The sequence below is a fragment of the Nomascus leucogenys genome, chromosome 19, assembly GCF_006542625.1.
Source record: "Nomascus leucogenys isolate Asia chromosome 19, Asia_NLE_v1, whole genome shotgun sequence".
NCBI classification, from domain to species: Eukaryota; Metazoa; Chordata; class Mammalia; order Primates; family Hylobatidae; genus Nomascus; species Nomascus leucogenys.
Genome location: NC_044399.1, coordinates 26,736,694 through 26,754,690, shown reverse-complemented (window position 1 = coordinate 26,754,690; position 17,997 = coordinate 26,736,694). Strand labels below are relative to the sequence as shown.

Sequence of the window (17,997 nt, the reverse complement as noted above, 5' to 3'; positions counted from 1 at the left end):
GGTCCGCGGAGCCACGGGGAGTGGGCCCTCGTGGTCTCCGCACTGCAAAACCAGGGGAAACCTGAAAAAACAGGCTGCTCTAAAGCAGTCCCTCCCACCCCAAGCAAGAAACACGTAAGGCAGGGCGCCTTTCCTTGAAAAGAAAGAGAGAGAAGAAAAAAAAAGAAAAAAGTTTATTATAGGCAACACCACCAATGGGAACTGGTATTTGTCTACACCAGGGGAGTGCAATTTTTCATCTTCCAATGGCGGCCTCAACTTTGAGGCGAATCCACTGGCCAAGGATGCCTTTCTAGGAAGCAGAGCTCCCTGGCTGGGCTAAGATAGTTCAGATTGATCTTAGGTCAATGGTAAGACCTATGTAGTTCATGAAGTCTTGGCTTTTCGGCGCTGGGTCCCCCAAAGCAGAATGGAGATGGATAGAGTGGTGGATCCCAGAATCCCGAAGAACATAAGCAGTGAGAACGAGCCCTGTGAACAACAGACCAAAAAACATCCCCATACAACGTTACAAGGGGGGCCACATCCTAATACCTAGTTCTTTCCTAATATACCTATCACTTTGTCTAGGGCAATTCTATAGTTTTCCACCTATAGGAAATTTGTATCAGCTCCTGGTCTTGTGGCTCTCCTTTCTGAGAAGACTTGCTCTATGCATTCCTTGTATCCCTAGTTAGACGGCCTAATTCCTCACCTGGCGCATACACTTGTATCCGTGGAAACCATCAGCACAAACACACTGCAAAAGACCTGGACCATCAGGTACACAAGATCCATTCTCAGGACACATTTCTGGAGGCCAGAGAGAATAGAGAACATCACTGCATCCATCTCATTAGGCATATTTCTCAATTATCTATTTCAACTTAGATTCTCTCAATCATTGCTAGGATAAAGGAAGAGGAAACAAGATTATAGATAAAAACAGTAACAATAATGTCAGGCCTCTGAGCCCAAGCTAAGCTATCATATCCCCTGTGACCTGCATGTATACATCTAGATAGTCTGAAGCAACTGAAGATCCACAAAAGAAGTGAAAATAGCCTTAACTGATGACATTCCATCATTGTGATTTGTTTCTGCCCCACCCTAACTGATCAATGTACTTTGTAATCTCTCCTACCCTTAAGAAGGTTCTTTGTAATCTCCCCCACGCTGAAGGTTCTTTGTAATTCTCCCCACCCTTGAGAATGTACTTTGTGAGATCACCCCCTGCCTGCAAAACAGTGCTCCTAACTCCACCGCCTATCCCAAAACCTGTAAGAACTAATGATAATCCCACCACCCTTTGCTGACTCTCTTTTTGGACTCAGCCCGCCTGCACCCAGGTGAAATAAACAGCCTTGTTGCTCACACAAAGCCTGTTTGGTGGTCTCGTTACACAGACACGCGTGAGACAAATAATACATCTTAAGATCTTTTCTTTCAAAGGGGTTATAGCCCCAGAACTCTGAATGAAAGGCACTTAAGCAATTTTGTCTTTCTGATCTAAAGTGGAAAATACAAGGGAGAAAAGACAATTCCCACAAGTTTGGAGGTAAGACAGCATACCTGGGTCCCCAGTGTTATTGCAAAGGTTCTTTTGCCCTTGACAGATTTGGTTGTCTATATAAGAGGTGATAGTATTCCAGGCATTAATTCCTCCAGGACAGTTGACATCTTGTGGCAGTATCCTAAAGAGAAATGTGGTCATAACATGCAAAGTTGCTAAACTCACAGCATCATCCCTCTTTGATTCTCTTCCCATACCCTTACTCACAGAGTCTGGAGATGAGTAAAGCCACGGAAGGTGTTGGCCAAGTCACCTTTGAGGGGGTTTGCTTGCAGGTCTCTGCAAAGCACACAATGTTAGCACTTTCGCATCAACCTACACTATATTAGCCTTTTGGGTGGGAGGTACCTAATTACTTACATGATGACAGTGGTAAGTGCCTGATGAAAGTTTGGACCAGGGTCCTCCAGAGAACAGTTCTGGAGATCCAGCCTGAGGAAATAAAGTAATCAATATAACTGTGTGTTCCTCTTTTTCTTCAGTTACGGCACAGTTTGTATTTGACTACATAACCCCCTTTTCAGCTAATAATTGAACACAGCTGTGTTCAGTCACACACTAGGAGCTGTGGTAGACATTTTAATTCTGCATTATCCAATAGAATTGCCACTTGACACATGTAACTATTTAAATTTAAATTAATGTACCTTAGGCTGGGTGTAGTGGCTCACTCCCGTAATCCCAGCACTTTGGGAGGCCAAGCGGGCAGGATCACCTGAACCTAGGAATTCGAGACCAGCCTGGGCAATATGAGTGAGACCCTGACTCTATAGAGAAAAATTAATTTAACCTAAAAATTCAGTGTCTCATTTGCACTAGCCATATTACAAGCGCAAATGGAATAACCACATGTTAGTAGCTACTGTACTGGTTAGTACAGATATGGAACATTCTTTTTCCTTTTTTGAGACAGAGTCTCACTCTGTTGCCCAAGCTGGAGTGCAGTGGCACGATCTCGGCTCACTGCAACCTCCGACTCCCGGGTTCAAGCAATTCTCCTGCCTCAGCCTCCTCAGTAGCTGAGATTACAGGCACATGCCACCACGCCTGGCTAATTTTTGTATTTTTAGTAGAGACGAGGTTTCACCATGTTGGTCAGGCTGGTCTCGAACTCCTGACCTCGTGATCCGCCCATCTGGGCCTCCCAAAGTGCAGGGATTACAGGCGTGAGCCACCGCACCTGACCCGGAACATTTTCATAATCACATTAAGTTCTGTCAGCCAGCACTGTTCTAATTGGTTATGCATCCATTGGGAGAAATCTGTGTTTCTTGTCTATATTAGTGAATCTCATATTATGATTTTCAGATCCAGAGGGCCTTTAAATTAAAAAAAAATGCAAGTCACATAAATGAAAATTTTTTTCCACATGTATTTTCTACCACAGATTGGTTGTAAACTGCTGGACATTAAGGATCATGCCACATTATTTTTTTCTTCAATATCTACTGCTATCCATTCCTTTATTCTACAAATATTTACTGAGTCCCTACAAACTGCAAACATTGGGAGAATGTTAAAAATATGTACCACAGTATTTTGGCCTTTGAGTGGCTTACAATGTAGTTAGAGGAACAAGACCACTGCCCAAAAATAAAAGCACTGTAAACATTAAATTACAATATAAAAGAAACCACAGGACAGTGTATAAATATATTTGAGTGGACACTAAAGATTACAGAAAGTTTTTTAAAAAAGGTATTACTGAATCGCTTGAACCCAGGAGGTGGAGGGTGCGGTGAGCCGAGATCACGCCATTGCACTCCAGCCTGGGCAACAAGAGTGCAACTCCATCTCAAAAAAAAAAAATAATAATAATTTAAAAAAGATATTACTCTGGAACTTAGTAGTAGGAAATATTCACAAAAGATGTTGGAATTGAAGGATGGGTATTTCCTAAGTTGGTGGAGGAAGGCAATTTCAGGTATGGAGAGACGCCTGAACAAAGGTGGAATGCCTTTGAGGGTAGGCAAATCTGGCTGGTGCAGACCATTATGGAGGTTTGAGTGGATAAGTAATTGGAAATAATGTTGGAAAAGTGGGTTGGGACTAGTGTATGGTAGTTAATGGTTTGAATTTTGTCCTGAGAGCAACAGACCGTTACTAAATATAGTATTAAAGCAAGAGAGTGATAATGGAAAATGTTGGTTTTCTAAAAGCTTAATATAGAGAAGTATTTAGGCAGATGAAGGAAAGAAGAGAATGGAAGCAAAACATAACATTTTGAGTTTGAAGTTAGGGTGCACTCAGTAGGAAATGCTTAATAGGAAGCTAGAGGTACCCGTATGTGCCTGGAGTGTGGAAAGGTAAAAAGACACTAAAAAGATCTAGTTTTGGTAGACATCTGCGTGATGATTACAGCTGAAACCATAATAGGTGGATTCTTGAAATAATATAAGGGTAGAAAAGCAGCCAGGCTAAGGAATGGCTTGTATCCAGCATCTAGGGATGTCTTCCCCTCACCCCAAGATGGTGCCCTTCTGATTCAGGCAGCAACGGGCATGCAGCATTAGCTCTCGTGTCGTTTTACAATAAAGGGCCACTTTTGACAAATTTTGCACACTCCCTGGACATTGGGTGCATATCTGCAGAAGAGAAAGAAACATTACAACTCCAGAAAGAAAAGCCAAGAAAAGAACAAACGGCGATCAAGAATTAACTGCTAGTACACGTTTCCAGAATTCCTCTAACACGGGGCCGATAAATGGATAAATGGCTCGTGTCCTACCCTTGTAACAGGATAGGCTAGGAGAGACACCATTTCTTCCTCTAGAGTCCGGCGCCGAATCAGCTCCCCAGACACTTTCAGTACCAGATATCGCCCAGGGAAGGTCCTCATCTCTGAAGATCACTATTTGAACATATTTATTACGCTTTCTGCAGAGACTTCTCAATCTGACAGCCCCAGTTTGGCCCGGTGTAAAAGGACCGCAGGTACGTAAAGAACTCATCAAGCATTACAACAGAAAAGTACAGCCCTACCACCGCACGATATATGGCGTTCGTGCGTAGAGAGATTATACAAGAGCCAGAGGACCCGTCTGTAGAAAGAACTTAAAGTTATTCAAAAATTAAGGGGCGAGATCAAGTTCACAGATCTTTGAAAGTCGGCAGGACGGGGGCGCCGAAGGCCTGCACGACGTTGAGTACTTGGGAATAGGACCTGGCTGGGCAGGGTTGGGAAGCGTCAGGGACGAAATCAGAGCCGCAGGCCCGCCGAGGAGAAGGGGGAGCCGCGGGCAAGCGCGACGCATGGCTAGCCAGCGACCCTGCTTCAGCCCGACCTCAAACTTGCTTCTGTACCTCGGGTAGCGCCAGAGCCCTTTCCACGCCCAGAGCGAGGAGCAGGGCGGCAGCCCAGGGCACCAGGGTCGTAAGACTACCCGGGCCGTGAGGCGCCATTTTCCGTTCCCTTGGTGCTCCGCTGCTCGCGCGACCCGGCCCCGCGGCCCCGCCCCGCAGCGCGTCAGGCCCTCTTCCCCGGGCGTGGCCTAAGCGGCCCGGTCCAGTCGCCGTGGGGCTGCTTGGGGGTTTTTCCTGCTCGTGGAGCTCTGCGCTGATCTTCATGCGCCCCAGCCCTCTTTCGGGGACACTGGCCGACCCCCTCTTCCTTTTCCCCTTTAGTGAAGGCCTCCCCCGTCGCCGCGCGGCTTCCCGGAGCCGACTGCAGACTCCCTCAGCCCGGTGTTCCCCGCGTCCGGACGCCGAGGTCGCGCCTTCGCAGAAACTCTGGCCCCTCCATCCGCCCTCAGTAAACATGGCGGCGCGGCGAGCGGGGCGGGCAGGGGGCGGGGCCCTGGCCCCCGCGAGCTCCCGGCCCGGGCGCGCGGCCCAGCTCCGGCTACCCACGTGTGGAGACCGGGCAGGTGGGCCTGGAGAGCGTGAGCCGGTGCCGAGAGGCGCCGGGGAGCGGCGTCTGACCCTGGGCGGGGACAAGGGGGCGGGGAGGAGCGGAGCGAGCCGGCCTCCGGCGTGGGTCTGAGAAGATCTTAAGTGCGAGCGGTAAGGTGGTGGTCTCCGCCGCGTAGAGGGAAGCGGGAAACCGGGAAAGAACGAGGGTGAAGGTGATGAGGAAAGGGCAAACCTCAAACTCCAGCGGGAGGACACGAGCCTGGATCGTCCCGGGCACCTAGTCCTCTTCACCACAATCCTGATAGCGCATAGCGTCCCGGAGCCTGGCGAGGAGGTAGGAGCGGGATAGACGCTCCCCTAACTCATTTTCTTTGCCTTCCCAGGAAAAGGGAGCGATGTTGATCTCAGGAAGCACAAAGGGACCTTCCTAGCTCTGACTGAACCACGGAGGTAAGGGAGTGCGTCGCTGCCCCAGGGTGGGCCAGCGCCCTGACTGAAGGGCGCCAGAGGATCCCTGCTCCCGGCGCGACGGTGTTGGTTAGGGCCAGCCAGAAAGCTCCTTAAAGCCGACCCAAGTGATCATCTCGAGTAGCCGAGCCAGGCTTCCCTTCCACATTACCCCCATGGTGTCTGCCTGGAAGTTCCTGACAGGTTTACATTTAGCTGGCTGGCAAATTTTCTAAGGTGTTAGCTATTAGCATTTTAAGGAGGGCCTCCAAAGCCTTTCATACGTTGAGGAATTATAGGCCCCAGGACAGATTTTGAGGGAATTTTTTGGAACAGTTAGTCCTGCAGTGGTCTCACTGCCTTTTGTAGGAGTCAATGCGATCCACTGCAGTGTGTGACCAAAGTGAGTTCAGGTTTTTATTTTTATATTTTTTATTTTTTTTGGGACGGAGTCTGGCTCTGTCGCCCAGGCTGGAGTGCAGTGGCGCGATCTCGGCTCACTGCAAGCTCCGTCTCGCGGGTTCACGCCATTCTCCTGCCTCAGCCTCCCGAGTAGCTGGGACTACAGGTGCCCGCCATCACACCTGGCTAATTTTTTGTATTTTTTAGTAGAGACGGGGTTTCACCGTGTTAGCCAGGATGGTCTCGATCTCCTGACCTCGTGATCCGCCCACGTCGGCCTCCCAAAGTGCTGGGATTACAGGCGTGAGCCACCGCGCCAGGCCAAGTTCAGGTTTTTAAAAGGGGTCCCACATCACTACCTCTAATCCCAGCACTTTGGGAGGCCAAGGCAGGTGGATCATGAGGTCAGGAGTTTGAGACCAGCCTGGCCAATATGGTGAAATCCCATCTCTACTAAAAATACAAAAGAAAAAAGAAAAAAAGTTAGCTGGGCACGGTAGCACATGCCTGTAGTCCCAGCTACTCAGGAGGCTGAGGCAGAAGAATCACTTGAACCCAGGAGGCGGAGGTTGTAGTGAGCCGAGATCATGTCACTGCACTCCAGCCTGGGTGACAGAGCGAGACTCCGTCTCCAAAAAAAAAAAAAAGGAGGGGTCCCACAATCTGCTGTTTGTGCCTTAGTGTGTTATAGTTGTAGTGAAACAACAGCTAGCTCTTCCTTTTGGCCTCCCTCTTTCTGGAGAGATGCAAGTCCGTAGCGTTTGGATCAATGTAGGGTTTTTAGAAAACCACAGATCTGTTCTCAGAATCTGGTCTGTTGCTAGGTCAGGTTTTTCCTGTCTTCCCTGGGGCTCTCTCAGGCCATCCAGGAGAATTCTCCATACGTCATGCAAATAGAATTTTATCAGGAAGTCCCATCAGCAGAGTGTCTTTATTTCTGTACCTCCGTGTCCCATACTGGGACTTTCTTTCCTGTCTCTGGCCACCTACCTCTCTATACCACTAACCCTATAGTGTTCTGTGTTCTTTGCACGCAGGAGACATCTTCTTTCCTCTTACTCCCCAGTAGTTCCCATCATCTCTATCGTAGCAGTAAAAACTTGCCAAAGACGAATGAGAAAACTCAGGGTGTTGCAATGTGCAAAGGCCCAGGCATGTTTAGGTTAAACCAGAGTTTAAGCCTGTTGGGAATCTTGTAGAACATGTGATCCAAGAGTTGCCAGCTCTGATTGTCCCTCTTTATTGGCCCCAAGAGGTTCAGAGTTCAGGTTTAGTCTGCACGAGGCCATATCTTGCCAGCTAGACAGTGTCTGCCCAAGAACACACTGTGGGAGAGCAGAAAGACAGCCTAATCTTTCTCCTAGTGGGCAAAAGCAGAAGACATAGTTTATGTTAGTCTGTCTCTTGATTAGTTGAAATCTAAACTATGTCCTGTGAATGACTGACTACAACACTCTGCTCCTGCCCTGGTTCTGGGAATAGTGAGGACAGGGCCCTTGGTGAACACCTGTCATAGCTGCAGACAGCACCGTTTCTTTCTCTCTTGTTTTGTATCATGCTGCATAACCTTGAGCAAGTTATTTAATCTCTCAGTTTTCTTGTGTTAACTGGAGAGTATTCGTGTCTTAACCTGAGACATGCTGTTTTGAAAATGTTAGCTTCATTATGTATTATTACTAATGTTTATAAAGCACCTCACACACTGCTGGGTTACGTAGCAGGTGTTCAACAAATGTTAACTGTCGTCATGTTAGGCTGTCTAACTACATGGCATTCTCTGGTGTTTTTTCCCCATACCAGTAAGTACCCCAGAGGATTGCCTCTGAAGACAATATGATACGCGTGGAGAACAGACAGGGTAGATGGTGAATCCCTAGACCTGGGTTCTAATTTACGCTCTGACAATAGTCGGCTCTGTGCTTTTGGAAAGGTCACTTGAACCATCTAAGCCTTGGCGTGTTTATCTGTGAAATGGTCAGTGGTGGGGGGTTGGTTGTAATAGTGGTGTCCAAAGATTTAAGATTTTAAATATTACAATCCCTTCCCTCTTTCTCTGAGAATTGTGGTATATTCTTGGGGGATTAACATTTCTTGTGCAGGAGTTAGAAAATCAACTTTCAACTTTCCCATCTTTTCAGTTCCTTCTTTCCAACTCCCTCCCGCACAGAGTGCCAAGAGTACTTTAGGCTGAAAGCCTAATCCGTCTAGGAATGCTGTTGAGTATGGCTCCCTCTTCCCTGTTCTGGAGCCTCTAGGGCTGAGTTGGAGTTTGGGGGCCATAGGGTGATAGGGCCATTTGGAACACAGCGATTGGTTCCCTGAAGGGGCCAGAACAAATGACTGCTGAGCTTCACCCCACCCCAATTCCTGATCTCTCACCTCAGCTACTCATAGAGCCAGATCCTCAGCTCTGCAGCTCCAGGCAACTCTACCTCAGAACAGGGATTGCTTCTCCAGGTAGGTGTCTGTCCCCAGCAGGATACGACCACTCTCTTTGGCTGGTCCTTTTGCCTCTCAGCTCCCTGGCTGGGTTGCTTCTCTCCAGAATGGAGAATCGTAATTCTGAAACCCTAACTCCAGCATGGTGCCCTCTCACCTTTCCCCTCTCACTTTTGAATCCAGCTGCTCTTCCTGCATCTGCTGTTGACTGTGATGTTGCAGGTAGAGGGGCTGAGAGGAGGGTGGCAGCACTTATCTAGTGGTGTTGGGGAGAACCTTAAGAAAGGGGTTGGCCTGGGGACGGCTGAAATGGAGTCTGTGGCTGCCACAGAGGCAGTCTCACTGATGATCAGTTAGAAGGGTGACACTGGGGATCGCAGGAGGTGAGGGCTGAGGCCAGGGGCAGTAGGGGAAGCCCTGCTGCCATTAGTCTCCATGCTGTGTTTCCTGCTGGGCTGTGGCGCCAGGCTGGGCTCTGCTGGCTTAGTGTATTGTAGTGACTGGGTCTGTGCCTTCAGGTGGGGCCAGGAAATTCTGCAAAGAAACTTAGGCTAGAGTTTATTTTTCTTTTGGTACTCGTGTGGAGACCTAAGAAGGTTGTTGAATTTCACAGCTCTGCATACTCAAAGGTGCTGGCCAAGTTATATTGTCTCCTGGCTGTCGCACTCTGATGCTTCTCCCTCACTTATGTCCCCTACCAAACCTATACCAGGGCCTCTAGACCTTGAAGGGCTACCACTATGCTGGCTGCTCCACTTCTGATGGCATGCGATGTACAAGGCCCAAGGGTGAATGGCTACCAAGGCAAGATAGGCCTCACTAAGAGCTAATTCCTTTGCAGCTCACCCTGGACAGTATCACTCCGTGGAGGAAGACTGTGAGACTGTGGCTGGAAGCCAGATTGTAGCCACACATCCGCCCCTGCCCTACCCCAGAGCCCTGGAGCAGCAACTGACTACAGATCACAGACACAGTGAGGATATGAGTGTAGGGGTGAGCACCTCAGCCCCTCTTTCCCCAACCTTGGGTACAAGCGTGGGCATGTCCACCTTCTCCGTCGTGGACTATGTGGTGTTCGTCCTGCTGCTGGTTCTCTCTCTTGCCATTGGGCTCTACCATGCTTGTCGTGGCTGGGGCCGGCATACTGTTGGTGAACTGCTGATGGCGGACCGCAAAATGGGCTGCCTTCCAGTGGCACTGTCCCTGCTGGCCACCTTCCAGTCAGCCGTGGCCATCCTGGGTGTGCCGTCAGAGATCTACCGATTTGGGACCCAGTATTGGTTCCTGGGCTGCTGCTACTTTCTGGGGCTGCTGATACCTGCACACATCTTCATCCCTGTTTTCTACCGCCTGCATCTCACCAGTGCCTATGAGGTCAGCAGGGATGGAAGGGAGAAGTACGTGGGACACTGGAGTCGGGGTGGAGAGGAGGGACAGGCACATAGGAAGGACCTGGGACCCTAGACCTCCTCCACCTAATGAGAGGGACAGAAAACTCATGGTGTGTTTATAATTCTTTCTCAGTGATGTTAGGTATAGGGGCAGGATTGGAGAGGAGGGTGCTATGCCGAGTGGGACTCAGAGTGGGTATGGGTTGGATATTCCCTCATGTTCCTGAGCGTCTTGAGGGAAGTTGTGTGTGAGTTGTCGGGGTGAAGTCAGGAGGAAAATCTTTTTTCTGTATACCCAGTACCTGGAGCTTCGATTCAATAAAACTGTGCGAGTGTGTGGAACTGTGACCTTCATCTTTCAGATGGTAAGCAGAATGAGGAGAGAAACCGAGCCTAGGGGATGTTGGGGGACCTGAACGCAAGCATGCTGAGGGAATTGGAGTCTCCCCTGCGCTCAGATTGGCAGGATTGAAATTCCTGCTAGAGGTCAGCATCTTTGAGGACCCCAGAGGCATCCTGCTGCCCATGCCTTCCAATTCCAGCACAGATACTATGGTGGCAGCAAGCCAGAATTTGAGAGGACAAGGAAGAGGGAAGTGAGCCTAGGTGAGGGGAAGCCGTGGGCATATTGGCGCTGAGGCCCATCTTCCTCTCTCTTCCCACCGTCCTCTGGCCCCCATCACATTTTTTCCACATGCAACAGGTGATCTACATGGGAGTTGTGCTCTATGCTCCGTCATTGGCTCTCAATGCAGGTGAGGAGTTGCACAGCCCCTGGCTTTCAGCCGTGGCAGGTTAGGAAAGCACCTTTGGGAGAGACAGATGGAGGAGCGTGTACGGAAAAGAACCTGACCTTGGATGGGGAACTAATTCACTGCTTGGGCCCTTGGGTGGGTCTCTATCAGAGGAAGGCTTGGTCCACCTCAGTTGACAGCTAGTAACGTGTTACCATGCCCTATCTGAACTGATTAATCAACACCTTTTGGTGGAGCTCTGTAAACTTTTTTTTCCATTGTGGTGAATGATTTATTTCATTGTTAATGACCAAATGCTTTATCTCTGTGGCATGACGTGATTGCCCTACCAGGGCTTCTCCCCTGGGGAACCCTTTTCCAGGGATAAGAATGTGGCTTCTATGTTTACAGTGACTGGCTTTGATCTGTGGCTGTCCGTGCTGGCCCTAGGCATTGTCTGTACCATCTATACAGCTCTGGTAAGTGCAGTAAGCCCTGGTGTCGGGAGGGGAAGGGACGAAGTAAGGAGGGGAGATGGGAAGAGAAGGAAAAGAAGAGATAAGCTGAGAATGTAGGTGAGGAGAATATAGGTGAAATTCTAGGGTGGTAAGATTTATGATAGGATTTAGCAGTGGGGATGGTATATGAAGGTAGAGGATGGGATAGGAATGATGTCAACAGGGTCACAGCCATTACGTGCCTAACGGCAGGAGAGTCCCCTCACTGGTAGTATGTTCTTAGGGTGGATGGTTTCAGGAGTGTCCGAGGGAGAGAATATAGTCATGGGTTCTTAGTTTCTGTTTCTGGTTGAGTCAGTAAAGCCCCTTCCTCATCCCTCTTTTATACATATCACCAGAGACAGAAACTAAAAACTGGCTTCAGGCTGCAAAAAGCCTAAAACAAAACAAAATAAAACAAAATGGAACAACAACAAAATAAGGCGGGTTGGACAAGCTGGGTTTAGAAGGCCTCTGTGGCAGGTTTGCTGTGCCTTCCTTGCAGGGTGGGCTGAAGGCCGTCATCTGGACAGATGTGTTCCAGACACTGGTCATGTTCCTCGGGCAGCTGGCAGTTATCATTGTGGGGTCAGCCAAGGTGGGCGGCTTGGGGCGTGTGTGGGCCGTAGCTTCCCAGCATGGCCGCATCTCTGGGTTTGAGTAAGTATACCCCTATTCCTGGCTGGGGTCTGCAATGCCTGGGCGCTGAGCCCATCCTAGAGGCTGGTCTCAGGGCTATAGTAAGCAGAGGGCAAACTGGGAAGCCTGAGGTGTAACAGCAGACAGTGGGAAACTGGTCCTGCAGAGATGGAGGGTGATTACAGGTGCCTGGCTAGTGTTTATGGAGAGTCAGGACGTTACCTGAGATGCGTACCTGGAACGAGGGTGGGGTGGAAGAATGGAGCCTCCCTCTAACTGGCAGTGTTGTCTCTTGAGTGCACCCAGCTTCTTGCCTTCAGTCACCCCCTTGGCCCTAGCAGTGGTGTCTCTTCTCTCCTGTCCACTGACTCCTGTTGCCAAGACGGCAGGAAGGCTGTGTCTCTCAGGCTTTGCACAATGACTGGGTGGTGTCTGTTACAGGCTGGATCCAGACCCCTTTGTGCGGCACACCTTCTGGACCTTGGCTTTCGGGGGTGTCTTCATGATGCTCTCCTTATACGGGGTGAACCAGGCTCAGGTGCAGCGGTACCTCAGTTCCCGCACAGAGAAGGCTGCTGTGCTGTGAGTGCAGGGACAGGAAGGGAGTGGAGCAAGGTCTAGGGGAAGGGGTTCCCCAGAGATAATTGGGGTGGGGCAGGATGCCAGAGTGCATACACATCCACTGTGGTCAGGATGTGGGTCTCCTTTCTGGAGGTCAGGGGCACACACCTAAGGGTGTCTGTTAATGCCAGCTGTCCTCCTGGCACTGACCTCTTTTGCAGCTCCTGTTATGCAGTGTTCCCCTTCCAGCAGGTGTCCCTCTGCGTGGGCTGCCTCATTGGCCTGGTCATGTTCGCGTATTACCAGGAGTATCCCATGAGCATTCAGCAGGCTCAGGCAGCCCCAGACCAGGTGAGAAGGCCCTGTCCTGTTCCCATGAGGGCAGGCCTGGCCCCACAACAGGAGTGTCTAGGTAGGAAAGGACTGACTGCAGAAAGCACTCCCACCCTGGGTGGGAGATGGTTGTAAAATCCTTTTCCACTCTGAGATGCTAGGAATCTAGCATGTGAGGATCGCGGTCCCTAGCATCACCTAACCACAGTGCTCATCCTACTGGGGTGAGGACCTACCCTTACTGACTCCCCATTGGGCTCCATGTGCTCTGCTGGGAGCTATCACATACCTGGTCTCACCTAAGCCTCTAACAGCCTCATTTCACAGAGGACAAAACAGACTCAGTGAGGTAGCCAGTAAGCAGAAGTCACACTAGTGGCCAGAAACAGCTGCGGGCGAATTGGGTCATTCCCTCTGTAGAGCTCATTTTCTTTTCACTTAATGTGTAGACACTTGGGTCAGCAGAGATGCTCCAGGCCCTGGCTTCCCTTGTAACATACCTAGTCTCGGTAGACTCGCTGGGGCACGTGCAAAGGGAGCTTCCCTGCAGAGCCGGCCCTGGGAAGGCCCCTCTCTGAGGACTGCTCTGCACCTCCGCTTTGCTTACAGTTCGTCCTGTACTTTGTGATGGATCTCCTGAAGGGCCTGCCGGGCCTGCCAGGGCTCTTCATTGCCTGCCTCTTCAGCGGCTCTCTCAGGTACCCACTTTGACCATTTCCCTCAGGTCTGGTACACCTGACCCCTGTTTGGTACAAGGTGATGGGTGGAGCGGGGTGGTGGCGGGTGGGGAATCCCTCTAAGTTTCTCACTGTGCCTGCCCCATCTGTGTGGATGACAAGGGATAGCTCATCTTTGTAGGCCAGAGCACATTTTCTCTCAAGATACCCCTGTTTTGGTTAAGAGTTCTTTTATGGTACCAGAAATTGATCTCCTCGAATGAAACCCATATCCACATTCAAAAAAGGACTGTGTCCTTGCCTTCCAGGCCCGCTCTGAGGTGGCATCAAGTCCAACTGTGAGGAGGTTTCTTGGTGGTACCTGTCATCTCCCCGCTTTAGGACACCATTTCCTCCATAGAGTCCCATAGAGCTGACAATTTTGCCTCGCTCAGCTCCTCATCCTCTTCCTCTTTTTCAGCACTATATCCTCTGCTTTTAATTCATTGGCAACTGTTACGATGGAAGACCTGATTCGACCTTGGTTCCCTGAGTTCTCTGAAGCCCGGGCCATCCTGCTTTCCAGAGGCCTCGGTGGGGTTATGCTTCCTCATCTCTTCAGTCTGGGTCTTTCTAAGCTTCACCCTGACCATTGTCATCAGTCTGCTGTAAAACACCCACTTTATCCGGGGCTCAGCACTTGCCTAATGAAGCACACAACCTTCCCTGCGTGCATGGTTGTTTACATCTCAGGGCATGTCCTAGGGAGGTCTCTGAGTCACATAGGAGTGAGGACTTGGTGGGAGAAAGCTGGGGCATGATGTAATATGCCTTTTGTTTCCAGAGAGACAGAGGTGGTAGTTTGGCTGGGCAGGGAGCCTTGCTTTACCCCGTTGCTTGTGTTAACTCACACCTTCTTGTTTCCTCTCCTCTCCTTTTCCCCAGCCTTTGGCTATGGGCTGCTTTGTCTAGGAATGGCCTATATTTCCTCCCAGATGGGACCTGTGCTGCAGGTAATAACTGTAGAGGGTAGGAAGCAATTTTAAGGGAGAGAAGGAATTGATTGAAACACGAAGTTGAGAATGGCAGCTATATTGAGAGGAATGACTGGGGGGCAGGTGTAAGAGATTCCCCTTGGATGGACCATCTTTACTGTGAACAGACTTTCAAGCAGCCAGAGGACGCAGGGTCATTCCTGGGATGTTGTAGGCTGAGAGAGAGCTAAGGATCAGCCTCAGAGGAGAACTCAAAACACATCTCTCTCCATCAGCCCCCCTAGCAGCCTTTCCTGCCCTCTGGAGTTCTTTTTTGTTTTTTTTTTTGAGACAGAGTCTCATTCTGTTGCTCAGGCTGGAGTGCGGTGACGTGATCTCAGTTGACTGCAATCTCCACCTCCCAGGTTCAAGTGATTCTCCTGTCTCAGCCTCCTAAGTAGCTGAGGGACTACAGGCATGTGCCACCGTGTCTGGCTAATTTTTGTATTTGTATTAGAGATGGGGTTTCACCATGTTGGCCAGGCTAGTCTTGAGCTCCTGACTTCAGATGATCCTCCCGCCTCGGCCTCCCAAACTGCTGGAATTACAGGCATGAGCCACCGCCCAGCCACCTCTGGAGTTCTGATTGTTTCCACAGAAGAGACAGATCTGACAAGTGGGGCTCCAAGGCCATGGCGGGTGGCTATGCTCTATGGTGAGTCTGGGCATCTCTGAGTCTGAGTTCTTTTTCCTTTTCTTCTCACTCTGTCCTCCTAGGCAGCAATCAGCATCTTTGGCATGGTTGGGGGACCACTGCTGGGACTCTTCTGCCTTGGAATGTTCTTTCCATGTGCCAACCCTCCTGTGAGTGATGCATCTGGATCCACAGTCAGGTGTAGCAGGATGGACCTGGGGGTTGGCAGGGCTGTCACCAGGAGAGCTGAGGACTGCCATGAGGCCTGGCAGGACTGGCCTTGTGACAGGCATGCACTGTGTCTTGGCAGGGTGCTGTTGTGGGCCTGTTGGCTGGACTCGTCATGGCCTTCTGGGTTGGCATCGGGAGCATCGTGACCAGCATGGGCTCCAGCATGCCACCCTCTCCCTCTAATGGGTCCAGCTTCTCCCTGCCCACCAATCTAACTGTTGCCACTGTGACCACACTGATGCCCTTGACTACCTTCTCCAAGTAAGGCGGGGCTTGCTGTCTTCTTGTTTTCTCAAAGCCCTCCTTTGAGGGCTTTCACAGGGGTCTTGCTAAGGGATGGGCCACCAGAGGCCCCAGGGAAATATTGGGTATTGGGTCCCAAGACCCTGGGACCATGCGGGCAAGTAGAGACTGGTGCCCGAGGAATGCCCTGCCAACGAATTGCTAATTGTCCTCACCTCTGCTCTTCCCAGGCCCACAGGGCTGCGGCGGTTCTATTCCTTGTCTTACTTATGGTACAGCGCTCACAACTCCACCACAGTCATTGTGGTGGGCCTGATTGTCAGTCTCCTCACCGGTAAGGGTGTAGGATTGTGGTGCAGATGAGCACTGAGGGGTTAACAGAGGGCCCTAAGGGACTCTACTGTCTAGGGAGAAAGGCTCCTGCCCTCTGAGCTCTTGGGTGTCTGTAGCTATCAGGCTTTTCCGCTGGGATGTAGGAGGTGGGTGGGGGCTGGGGTCTCTGGGGCCCAAGGGAGGACATGGGGCCCACTGCTGTGGATGGTTCCACCCAGAGACTCAGAAGCACGTTTCCCTTCAGGGAGAATGCGAGGCCGGTCCCTAAACCCTGCGACCATTTACCCAGTGTTGCCAAAGCTCCTGGCCCTCCTGCCCTTGTCCTGTCAGAAGCGGCTCCACTGCAGGAGCTACGGCCAGGTAGTACCTGCTGTCCAAGTGACCCCTCCCTGCCCTTCTCCACAGATGCCACTGACTCTTCAGGTTCCCTTCTACCCCTTTTCTCTCCCCCTTCCCCCGGTGCCCCTCTCAGGATCAGCTAAGCCTGGGCTGTCCCACACAGCTGTCTCAGGTTCTACCCACAGGACTGCACTGGCTTGGCGAGGCAGAAGGATCTCAGGGCTCAGAGGAGCTCAGCCCTGGCCTGGGCCGGTCAGCTCCCCTCCCCAGCCCACCCTGCGCTCCCCACTGTGCTGTGCTCTCCCTCTTTTCCCCCTGCTCTCTCCCACACCCAGCCTTGCTGGGCTCCCTTCTGGTGGGGACCTTTTTTGTGTGAATCCTGTCAACCACCCGTCATCCGTCTTCACCACTTCCACCCCTTTGGCTCTGTGTTTGCAGGACCACCTCGTGGACACTGGCCTGTTTCCTGAGAAGCCAAGGAATGGTGTGCTGGGGGACAGCAGAGACAAGGAGGCCATGGCCCTGGATGGCACAGCCTATCAGGGGAGCAGCTCCACCTGCATCCTCCAGGAGACCTCCCTGTGATGTTGACTCAGGACTCTGCCTCTGTCCTCACTGTGCCAGGCCATAGCCAGAGGCCACCCTGTAGTATAGGGATGAGTCTTGGTGTGTTCTGCAGGGACAGGCCTGGATGATCTAGCTCATACCAAAGGACCTTGTTCTGAGAGGTTCTTGCCTGCAGGAGAAGCTGTCACATCTCAAGCATGTGAGGCACCGTTTTTCTCATCGCTTGCCAATCTGTTTTTTAAAGGATCAGGCTCGTAGGGAGCAGGATCATGCCAGAAATAGGGACAGAAGTGCATCCTCTGGGAAAAAGATAATGGCTTCTGATTCAACATAGCCAGAGTCCTTTGAAGTAAGTGGCTAGAAACAGCACTCTGGTTATAACTGCCCCAGGGCCCAATTCAGGACTGACTCTCCACCATAAAACTGGAAGCTGCTTCCCCTGTAGTCCCCATCTCAGTACCAGTTCTGCCAGCCACAGTGAGCCCCTGTTATTACTTTCAGATTGTGACACTCAAGCCCCTCTCATTTTTGTCTGTCTATGTCCATTCTGAAGAGGGAGGTTTTGGTGTCCCTGGGCCTCTGGGAATAGAAGGTCCATTTGTCTCCTTTGTGTAGAGCAAGCAAGTTTTCTGCCTCACTGTCTCATCCTCCACCTCTGAGATAGACACTTAGAGACAGGGCAAATGTGGATCCAAGAAACCAGGGCCATGACCGGGTCCACTGTGGAGCAGCCATCTATCTACCCGACTCCTGAGCCAGGCTGCCGTGGTGTCATTTCTGTCATCCATGCTCCGTTTCCTTTTGGAGTTTCTTCCCCACATATCTTTGTTCCTGGGGAATAAAAACTACCATTGGACCTAGAATTTGGGCTCCTGTACTGTCTTCACTTGCTCTTTCCCACCCTACTGCATCCCCTGGTGAGGATAAGGAGTCCCATCCTATGTACAGGTCACCTTCCTGTGCTGAGGAGGGAGGCTGTGGCATCAAGTCTCTGCTGTCCCCGTGTCTGCAGGGGACAGCGTTGTGCTCACTAGGGTGGAAGAGGCACACCCTCTCCTAATGCTTCTCACTCCCTGGGGCTTACTTAGTTTGTCCCTTCTCCGGCCCCACTTT

General features: G+C 50.8%; 2 protein-coding genes across 4 annotated transcripts; one reads left to right on the top strand and one right to left on the bottom strand.

Moving 5' to 3' along the window:
* Positions 1–158: 158 nt before the first annotated feature.
* On the bottom strand, positions 159–5,291 carry ATRAID (all-trans retinoic acid induced differentiation factor). Its single transcript, XM_003270635.4, has 7 exons — positions 4,856–5,291; positions 4,016–4,137; positions 1,913–1,984; positions 1,760–1,831; positions 1,552–1,673; positions 695–792; positions 159–471 (listed from the first exon to the last, which is right to left on the bottom strand). Exons 1-7 carry the CDS (start codon positions 5,117–5,119, stop codon positions 367–369), a joined length of 855 nt encoding a protein of 284 aa, XP_003270683.2. The 5' UTR covers positions 5,120–5,291; the 3' UTR covers positions 159–366.
* On the top strand, positions 5,037–17,747 carry SLC5A6 (solute carrier family 5 member 6). Of its 3 annotated transcripts, XM_030800710.1 has the most exons (18): positions 5,326–5,554; positions 5,788–5,854; positions 8,638–8,710; positions 9,534–10,066; positions 10,383–10,448; positions 10,787–10,838; positions 11,229–11,296; positions 11,820–11,974; positions 12,395–12,535; positions 12,736–12,865; positions 13,457–13,545; positions 13,985–14,097; positions 14,449–14,516; positions 15,255–15,341; positions 15,482–15,663; positions 15,876–15,979; positions 16,223–16,338; positions 16,756–17,747. In XM_030800710.1, the coding sequence occupies exons 4-18, from the start codon at positions 9,674–9,676 to the stop codon at positions 16,900–16,902; spliced, it is 1,911 nt and encodes a 636-aa protein (XP_030656570.1). In that variant the 5' UTR covers positions 5,326–5,554; positions 5,788–5,854; positions 8,638–8,710; positions 9,534–9,673; the 3' UTR covers positions 16,903–17,747. The 3 variants fall into 3 exon arrangements, with proteins under 3 accessions (XP_030656569.1, XP_030656570.1, XP_030656568.1); XM_030800709.1 differs by lacking the exons at positions 5,326–5,554; positions 8,638–8,710 and adding an exon at positions 5,037–5,303; XM_030800708.1 differs by lacking the exons at positions 5,326–5,554; positions 5,788–5,854 and having other exon boundaries at positions 6,901–8,710.
* The last annotated feature ends 250 nt before the right edge of the window (positions 17,748–17,997 follow it).